Here is a 10,244-nt window from a genome sequence, read left to right as displayed (position 1 = left end):
ACACATACATATATATATATATATACATATATATATACACACATATACATATATATATATATATATGTATATGTGTGTATATATATATGTATATATATATATATATGTATGTGTGTATATATATATATATATATATGTATGTGTGTATATATATATGTATATGTATATATATATATATATATACATATATATATACACACATATACATATATATATATACATATACATATATATATACACACATACATATATATATATATATATACATATATATATACACACATATACATATATATATATATATATTCCTTTATTATGTTCCCTTAACCCTACCTCCCCTCCCCAAATTGAAGTAAACTAGTGAACAACAACACCTAGGCTTCTACTTCCAGCTTATACATAATATATACATTTTACAGACACAGTATATTTTACATTAGTTATCTTGTTATAATTAGTCCTACCCTTCAGCTCCACTCTGCCTCTCCCATCGATCTCTGAACACTATCAATTTTTTTTACATTTTTCCACTGTGCTCTTTTGAACCTTCCTATTTTTGTAGTTTCTACAGATTGTAAATCAAAGATACAAATATTTCGCTAAGAGTACTATATTATTATTATTATTGACTATGACTTTTCAAATCACCCAGTAGTGCTATCTGCAGTGTTAGCTCCAGGTAATTGTTGCAATTCTTCTGCCATTCCTGAACCTGTGACCAAAAACAAGCTACATGTGGACAGTACTAAAACAAACAATCTAATGATTCTGTCTCTTCACAGCAAGATCTGCAGAGCTGGGATGGTTGAATCCTCTATATACAATGCCTTCGGAAAGTATTCAGACCCCTTGACTTGTTCCACATTTTGTTACGTTACAGCCTTATTCTAAAATTGATTAAACATTATTTTCTTCTCAGCAATCTAAAAACAATACCCCATAATGATGAAGCAAAAACATGTTCAAATGTATTGAAAATAATAAACAGAAATACATTGTTTACATAAGTATTCAGACCCTTTACTATGAGACTCGAATTGAGCTCAAGTGCATCTTGTTTCCATTGATCATCCTTGGTCAGGGAAGTGACCAAGAACCTGATGGTCACTCTGACAGACCTCCAGAGTTCCTCTGTGGAGAAGGGAAAACCTTCCAGAAGGACAACCATCTCTGCAGTACTCCACCAATCAGGCCTTTATGGTAGAGTGGCCAGACGGAAGCCACTCCTTAGTAAAAAGCACATGACAACCAGCTTGAAGTTTGCCAAAAAACATCTAAAGACTCTAAGACCATGAGAAAGAAGATTCTCTTGTCTGATGAACCAAAATTGAACTCTTTGGCCTGAATGCTAAGCGTCACGTCTGGAGGAAACCTGGCACCATCCCTATGGTGAATCATAGTAGTGGCAGCATCATGCTGTGGGGATGTTTTTCAGCAGCAGGGACTGGGAGACTAGTCAGGATCGAGGCAAAGATTAACAGAGCAAAGTACAGAGAGATCCTTGATGAAAACCTGCTCCAGAGCTCTCAGGACCTCCGACTGGGGTGAAGGTTCACTGTCCAACAGGACAATGACTATAAGCACATAGGCAAGACAATGCAGGAGTGGCTTCGGGACAAGTCTCTGAATGTCCTTGAGTGGCCCAGCCAGGGCCCGGTCTTGAACCCGATCAAATATCTCTGGAGAGACTTGAAAATAGCTGTGCAGCAACGCTCCCCATCCAACCTGACAGTGCTTGAGAGGATCTGCAGAGAAGAATGGGAGAAACTCCCCAAATACAGGTGTGCCAAGCTTGTAGCGTCATACCCAAGAAGACTTGATGCTGTAATTGCTGCCAAAGGTGCTTCAACAAAGTACTGAGCAAAGAGTCTGAATACTTATGTAAATGTAATATTTCAGATATGTTTTGTTATAAATTAGCAGAAATTTCTAAAAACCTGTTTTTGCTATGTCATTATGAGGTATTGTGTATAGATGTATGAGGGGGGGGGGGGGGGAACTATTGAATACATGTTAGAATAAGGCTTTAATGTAACAAAATGTGGAAAAAGTCAAGAATTTTGTATAATAATTTAAATTGAAAAACTCTGTTTTGAATCCGGCGTAGTTTTATGTATCAGTTCATAAACCATGTGTCATAAATTTGTTACATCCAAAATATCTTCCCATCTATTTAGCAACACACAGCTGTCCATCTTTTGGTCCTGAAATGAAACTGGTAAACCTTTTTATTTATCACAATTTTCTTTAACCAATTTTGTTCTTTAATGCAGAGCCGACAGACAAGTTCCTTACTTTCTCCCTCTTCTACTCTCCTCTTCCATTTTTTGTGGTAATGCTTAAATTAGATGATTGTAGTTTTAAGTAGAGCAGACATTTTCATATATACTTGTGTTAGCTGCATGTGTGACATAACTCCACCAGTCCTATTAATGATATGACGTTTGTCATTAACGGTAGACCAGCGTGAGTTGGGTTCATCATATTTCTTTCTTTAAATGTGTACCAGCAAAAACAATACAACGAACGTAAAGCTAGGTGTGCAAACACATGCAACACCAAGACAAGATCCCACAACTGACTGTGGGAAAAAGGGCTGCCTAAGTATGATTCCCAATCAGAGACAACAATAGACAGCTGCCTCTGATTGGAAACCATACTAGGCCAATCAAAGAAAAAGACAGAAATATAACACATAGAATGCCCACCCCATGTCACACCCTGACCTAACCAAACAGAGAAAAACAGCTCTCTCAGGTCAGGGCGTGACAGATATAACTTACAAAGATTAAACCTTTCTTCTTTTTTTATACAAAAAATAATGGTTTCTTCTCAATTAATATATTTGAGTTTAACCACAATATATGTTGTTTTATTTGTTCTGTCTTTTCTGGTGGATTCATCTGAAATTGCAATTAACTTTCTATGGCTTGTTTTAAAAATAGAGATATTTTGGAGATTATTTAATTTTCAAATAACTGAAAGTGAGAGGTTATAATCTGAATAAAGGGGAAAAATGCCATTCTTGAACATGGAGTGAGAAATTCTTACTAATCTGCACGAGAACCAGTTCGGATTTAAGTATAACTTTTGTATGACTGAAGCCTTTAGTGAGAGGTCTAACGCTTTAATATTTAATCATTTCTGCCCTACGAATTCATATTCATTATATAAAAAATAGGCCCGTTTAATTTTGTCTGGCTTACCGTTCCAAATAAAATTGAAACTTTTTTGCTCACATCATTTCAAAAACAGGTCACTCAGTGTAGGCTAGACCATAAGCAAATAGGTAAACTAGGATATGACTAAAAAGTTAAATCAGGGTGATTTTTCCACAAATAGACAGGTATTTTCCTTTCCATGGAAGCAAGATCTTATCTATTTTATTGCTAACTTTCTAATACAATGTATTGTTATTTCTTTCTTTCGGGATATGAATTCAGACTTGTGCCAGAGATAGAGCTGGGTCCTGATGAAGACTGAGGATGACTACGGCTCAGTCAAGGGGCCATTTGGTTAAAACCTGCCGCCCTTGTTGCTGATGGGAGAAGCTTTTAAGTAGACAGGAGGTGTGAGAGAAGGTGAAGGGGGAAGGGTTCCTCTGTGCTCTCTGGACGGTAAAAGGGGGTATTTATTCCCTTTGTCCTTGTTGTCTGTCGTGGTGCATCACTGCTCTATACAATCAATCAATCAAATGTATTTATTAAGCCATTTTTACATCAGTAAAGTGCTTTACATTAAACAGTAAGCAGGAAGAAATTCAATATATATCTATTTATATGGAAAGCAACAAACTGCACACAAATTGCCTAAAAAACATATTTAAAACTTCTTCAGGATAGGGTCTATTTTCCTCCACTTTCTGTCTGACTGACATGCCCAAAGTAAACTGACTGTTACTCAGGCCCTGCATATAATTGGTACCATTGGATAGAAAACACTTTGAAGTTTGTAGAAATGTTAAAATAATGTATGAGACTATAACACAATAGATATGGTAGGAGAAAATCCAAAGAAAAACCAACCAGAATTGTTTTTTTTGAGAGCCCATGCTTTTACAATGGAAAGTATAGGGGAACATCCAAATCCAACTCCCAAATTGCAATTCATATGGCTTCCACTAGATGTCAACAGTCTTTGTTCAAGGTTTCTGCCTTGTTTCTTCCAAAATGAGGAAGAATAATGAGTTTTAGTACTGGGACTCAGATTTGGAAATCAGTCTGTGCGCCGCAATGAAGAGGACGCGCACCTGCTAATATCGCTTTCCTATTGAACATACTTCTTTCCGCATGAAATATTATAGTTTTTTGGGGGGGGATAGAAAGAAGGATTTTATCTAACGAAATGACACTACATGTTGTAGTTGGGACCCTTTGGATTTCAAATCAGAGGAAGATTTTCAAAAAGTAAGTGAATATTTAATCGCTATTTGTGAATTTATGAAACCTGTGCTGGTTGAAAGATATTTTGATGTGGGGCACCGTCCTCAAACAATCGCATGGCATGCTTTCGCTTAAAGCCTATTGTAAATCAGACAATGCAGTTAGATTAACACAAATTTAAGCTTTGAACCGATATAAGACACTTGTATGTACTTAAATGTTTAATATCCATAATTTGTATTATTATTTATTTGAATTGAACGCCCTCCCAATATCACAGAAAGTTGTCGACAGGTGTCCACCTGGCTCTAAAAATGTTCAAAGACTGCAGCCACCCTAGTCATAGACTGTTCTCTCTGCTACTGCACAGCAAGCGGTACTGGAGCACCAAGTCTAGGCCCAAGAGGCTTCTAAACAGCTTCTTCTTCCAAGCCATAAGACTCCTGAACACCTAATCAAATGGCTACCCTATCCACAGGGATTCTGGCCCCATGTTGACTCCAATACTTCAATGATGCTCCAATGATGTCCTTTGGATGGTGGACCATTCTTGATACACACAGGAAACTGTTGAGCGTGAAAAACCCAGCAGCGTTGCAGTTCTTGACACAAATCAGTGCGCCTGGCACCTACTACCATACCACGTTCAAAAGCACTTAAATCTTTCGTTTTTCCCATTCACCCTCTGAATGGCACACAAACACAATCCATGTCTCAATTGTCTCCAGGCTTAAAAATCCATCTATAACCTGTCTCCTCCCTTCATCTACACTGATTGAAGTGGATTTAACAAGTGATCCTAGCTTTCACCTGGGTTCACCTGGTCAGTCTATGTCATGGAAATTGCAGGTGTTCATCATTTTTTGTCCCCTCAGTGTATTACCCTTACTTGTCCAAGGAAAAGTATGTGTTTGTCTTCACATGGATGTTGGAATATGTTATGAGAGTACACAAAATACCCCTCCTTTGGCGTGGAGAAGTTATTGATTCATGGGCTGCTCAGATCACAGAACAATGTCGGCGATGAATGGGCCGATGAATCGACCACTGGAACCTTTTCCTCAACTGAGCCAATCGCAGCTCTCCTGACAAGAAGGCCTCACCTCTTCCTGGTTCCGGCACTATAAACTAAACATGTGAACAGCACTCCTTGTGTTCGGACGGCAACCAGACATATGGTTGCTGTCAATTTATGAACAACAAATCAATTCAAGGACACCCCGCGAGGGGACCCTGCAAAAATTCTACATGGACTACTGAAATCCTTTTCTTTTTCAGCTGAAAACTCTTCGGCCCTCTAATCCCCATTACCTGTTTCTGTAGCCTATCATATTAGCACATCATTTTCATTACTCATTAAACTGCTTACGTTTTGTACGTGGTAGAAGCCCAGAGGAGGACCTTGCCCTGTGTTCTTCAGAGGCTCTGTGGAAAAGGCCTCGTCATGGCGGTGGATGAAACTGTAGATGGTCAGAAAGAGTGAGGGCCTAGTTAGCTATCACTCAGTCTGTTACAATGTCTGATAGACCTAAAGATCTGATAGACCTAAAGATCTAATAGACCTTACTGAAGAAGCAGACGCAGAAGAAGAAGAAGAAGCAGAAAAAATAGACAAAGAAGAAGGAAAAGCAACAACGACGACTTACTTGAACTGGCAGAAGATGTCAGCATACTCTGCAGAGATGCTGAAGGCCTGGAGGACCGTCACTCTGAAGGTGAAGATGTTCCCTATCCTCAGGTGTTCCAGGGTTCCGTCCAGAGCTTCTCCCTCCAGGTTGGACTTCAGGGGGCTCTCCAACTCATCTGGACCGGCTACAGGGGGTTAGAACAGAGACATGTAGAGACATTGAATGTAGTTATGCTTCCTGTGTTTTCATTATGGCACACTAAGGTATTTCTCTATGCACTACACTACATCCTTACTTAAAACAACACAGTGTAACTTCAGGCAGTTGCTTCACACTGGTACACTGATAAACACACTACCTACCTGTACATAGATACATTTAGCATTATGTAGATATCAACACACACCAAACACACTTACAGTGCCTTCAGAAGGTATTCACCTGCCTTTACTTTTTCCCACATTTTGTTGTTGTTACAGCCTGAATTCAAAATGGATTAAATGTAGATGTTTTGTCCCTGGCCTACCCATAATACCCCATAATGTCAAAGTGGAATTATGTTTTTAGAAATGTTTACCAATTAATGAAAAATGTAACGCTGAAATGTCTTGAGTCAACAGGTATTCAATCCCTTTGTTACAGCAAGCCTAAATAAGTTCAGGAGTAAAAATGTGCTTAACAAATCACATAATAATTTGCAGGGACTCACTCTGTGTGCAATAATAGCGTTCAACATAAATTTGAATGACTACCTCAGCTCTGTACCCCACACATACAATTATATGTAAGATCCCTCAGTTGAGCAGTGAAATTAAAAAACAGAACAGAAACAATATTAATACACCCTGTATTATGTATTCCAAAACATGCATCCTGTTTGGCAATAAAAAATAAAATTGCAAAAAATGTTGCAAAGACATAAACTTTATGTCCTGAATACAAAGCGTTATGTTTGGGGCATAGCCTGAAGGTGTGTGTGACTAGCCTGGCGCCTCCTATGCCAGTCCCACGTAGCAGACCTCCAGTGCGTCATGTTCCTGCTCCCCGCACAAGCCTGAAGGTGTGTGTGACTAGCCTGGCGCCTCCTATGCCAGCCCCACGTAGCAGACCTCCAGTGCGTCACCAGAGCCCAGTACGTCCTGTTCCTGCTCCCCGCACAAGCCTGAAGGTGTGTGTGACTAGCCTGGCGCCTCCTATGCCAGCCCCGAGCGCCTCCAGGCGCAGCCGCCCCCGCACGCCTGGGGGGGCGCCGGCGCCCCAGCCGCCCCCGTGCGCCTCCGGGCCACCATAGCCCGGTAAGGCCGGTGCCTGCTGTGAGCACGCGGTTTGAAGTACATCTCCCCAGTCTGGTGAGACCAGTTCCAGCGCCCCAAAGGAAGCCTCTAATGATGGTCAATGGTCCGACGTCTCCAGCGATAATCCATGGCATGAAGCCTCCAGTGATGATCCATGGCCCGGAGCCTGTAGTGTTAATCCATGGCACGAAGCCTCCAGTGATGATCCATGGCCCGGAGCCCGTAGGGATGATCCAAGGCACGAAGCCTCCAGTGATAACCCATGGCCCGGAGCCTCCAGTGATGATCTATGGCACAAAGCCTCCAGTTATTATCCATGACGCGGAACCAGTAGTGATGACCCATGGCACGGAGCCTGCAGCGAAGGTCCCCAGTCCGGAACCTACAGAGACGCTCCTCAGCCCGGAGCCTCCAGCGACGCTCCTCAGCCCGGAGCCTCCAGCGCCGCCTCCCAGTCCGGAGCCTCCAGCGCCGCCTCCCAGCCCCGATCCTTCAGCGGCGGTCTGCAGCCCCGATCCTTCAGCGGCGATCTGCAGCCCGGAGTCATCAGCGGCGATCTGCAGCCTGGAGTCATCAGCGGCGGTGGGTGGTCCGACGCAACCGACGAGGACCCATGGTATGGTTCCCCCAGTCATACAGAAGCGGGGGGATCAGCGGGCAGTGGGGTTACCACGCCCGGAACCAAAGCCGCCGCCATAGACAGTTGTCACCCACCCTACCCTCCCTTTGTATTGTTTTTTTTTTGCGCGGTCGGAGCCCGCACCTTTGGGGGGGGGGGGGGGGGTACTGTCACGTCCTGACCATTGTGAGTGTTATTTTCTATGGTATATTAGGTCAGGGCGTGACAGGTTTGTATTTCTATGTTGGTGTTATTTGGCATGACCTCCAATTAGAGGCAGCAGGTTGTCGTTGTCTCTAATTGGAGGTACTGTTTAGGTTTGTCCCACAGGTGTTTGTGGGTGATTGTTCTTCGTGAGGTTTATGTTTCTCCAGTGTCACGGTTTGTTGTTTTTGTATTTACTTAAAGTGTTAATTGTTGCATTCGGTTTCACTGATTTAAATAAAACATGTGGAACTACGGAAACGCTGCATCTTGGTCCGCTCTTTCAAACAGCCGTGACATGTCCTGAATACAAAGCGTTATGTTTGGGGCAAATCCAACACAACACATCACTGGGTACCACTCTTTATATTTTCAAGCATGGTGGTGATTGCATCATGTTATGGGTATGCTTGTCATCAACAAGGACTAGGGAGTATTTTAGGAGAAAAATAAACAGAATAAAGCAAAGCACAGGCAAAATCTGAGAGGAAAACCTGGTTCAGTCTGCTTTCCAACAGACACTGGGAGAAAAATTCACCTTTCAGCAGGACAATAACCTAAAACACAAGGTCAAATCTACACTGGAGTTGCTTACCAAGACGACATTGAATGTTCTTGAGTGGCCTAATTATGACCTAAATCGGCTTACAAATCTTTGGTAAGATTTGAAAATGGCTGTCTAGCAATGATCAACAACCAATTTGACAGAGCTTGAAGAATTTGAAAAATAATAATGTGCAAATATTGTACAATCCATGTGTGAAAATGTCTTTGAGACTTACCTGGAAAGACACACAACTGAAATCCCTGCCAACGTTGATTCTAACATGTATTGACTCAGGGGTGTGAATATGTATGTAATTGAGATATTTCTGTATTTAAGTTTCAATAAATGTTCAATCATTTCTAAAAACATGTTTTCACTTTGTCATTATGGAGCATTGTGTGTAGATGGGTGAGAGAGAAATCGATTTAATCCATTTTGAGTTCAGGCGGTAACACAACAAAGTGTGGAATAAATCAAGAGGTATGAATACTTTCTGAAGGCCACACCCACATACACAGACCACACCCACGACAGACAGACCACAGCCTCACAGACAGACTCCACACACAGAGTTCTCTACAGCTAATCTCGTTTGCAGAACAGTTTGACACCGCAGCGGCTGAGGAGACTACACAGCTAGTGGTGGTTACCCGCACATGTATTGTTGTTGACTTCATCGGCTGAGGGTCCCATCTCTGAGTTCTGTCCCTCCCCCTCCACGAAACGCAGCTCCTCCTGGGACGCCCCGGTACGGGACAGACCAGCGGGGCATAACTCAGCCTGGAACTGACCACAAGGGACAGCATACAGTTAGCAAAGCTGGTAGAGAAGCTAGCAAACCTAGGAGGTAGTCACTAACTAGCTAGAAGATAGCATACAGTTAGCAGAGATAGAGAGGGAGTGGCCTAGCCACTGACATTAAAGCTAGAAGACGTAGCCTGGAACTGACCACAAGGGACAGCATACAGTAAGCAAAGCTAAGGGAGGTAACTAGGTCTCAGTAAAACTAGGGAAGGTACATACAATGATCTATATATGCACTACATGGCTGACAGGGAGCGCTGTTTTGAAGTCCCCACGCCTCCATCTTGGCACTACCCCAATTAGTCGACTGGTCGATTGTTTGGTCCTTAGGCTGTTGGTCGACCGAGATTATTTTAGTCGAGCAGTATCGAATATATATATATATATATATATATATATATATATATATATATATATATATATATATATATATATATACACATACATATACATACATATACATACATACATATATATAAATACATAAATAAACACACTGTATATATATAAAAACACACTATATATATATATATTTATGAGTTGGATAGATAGATAGATAGATAGATAGATAGATAGATAGATAGATAGATAGATAGATAGATAGATAGATAGATAGATAGATAGATAGATAGATAGATAGATAGATAGATAGATAGATAGATAGATAGATAGATAGATAGATAGATAGATAGATAGATAGATAGATAGATAGATAGATAGATAGATAGATAGATAGATAGATAGATAGATAGATAGATAGATAGA

The 10,244-nt window shown here is 41.0% G+C and overlaps 1 protein-coding gene across 12 annotated transcripts in view; it reads right to left on the bottom strand.

The window, feature by feature from the left end:
• kif1aa (kinesin family member 1Aa) overlaps positions 1-10,244 on the bottom strand; it is a 162,060-nt gene that overhangs the window by 65,036 nt on the left and 86,780 nt on the right. For 11 of the 12 annotated variants that reach the window (XM_082957087.1, XM_082957089.1, XM_082957091.1 and 8 more), the window contains 3 exons: positions 9,332-9,461; positions 6,029-6,194; positions 5,752-5,842 (listed from right to left, as the gene is read on the bottom strand). In XM_082957087.1, coding sequence (XP_082813213.1) covers positions 5,752-5,842; positions 6,029-6,194; positions 9,332-9,461 — 387 coding nt within the window. The remainder of the gene's footprint in view (positions 1-5,751; positions 5,843-6,028; positions 6,195-9,331; positions 9,462-10,244) is intronic. The other variant, XM_082957090.1, reaches the window with a different exon arrangement.

This window comes from Salmo salar, chromosome 10 (assembly GCF_965601325.2).
Source record: "Salmo salar chromosome 10, fSalSal1, whole genome shotgun sequence".
NCBI classification, from domain to species: Eukaryota; Metazoa; Chordata; class Actinopteri; order Salmoniformes; family Salmonidae; genus Salmo; species Salmo salar.
This window is presented reverse-complemented; position numbering and strand designations above follow the sequence as displayed.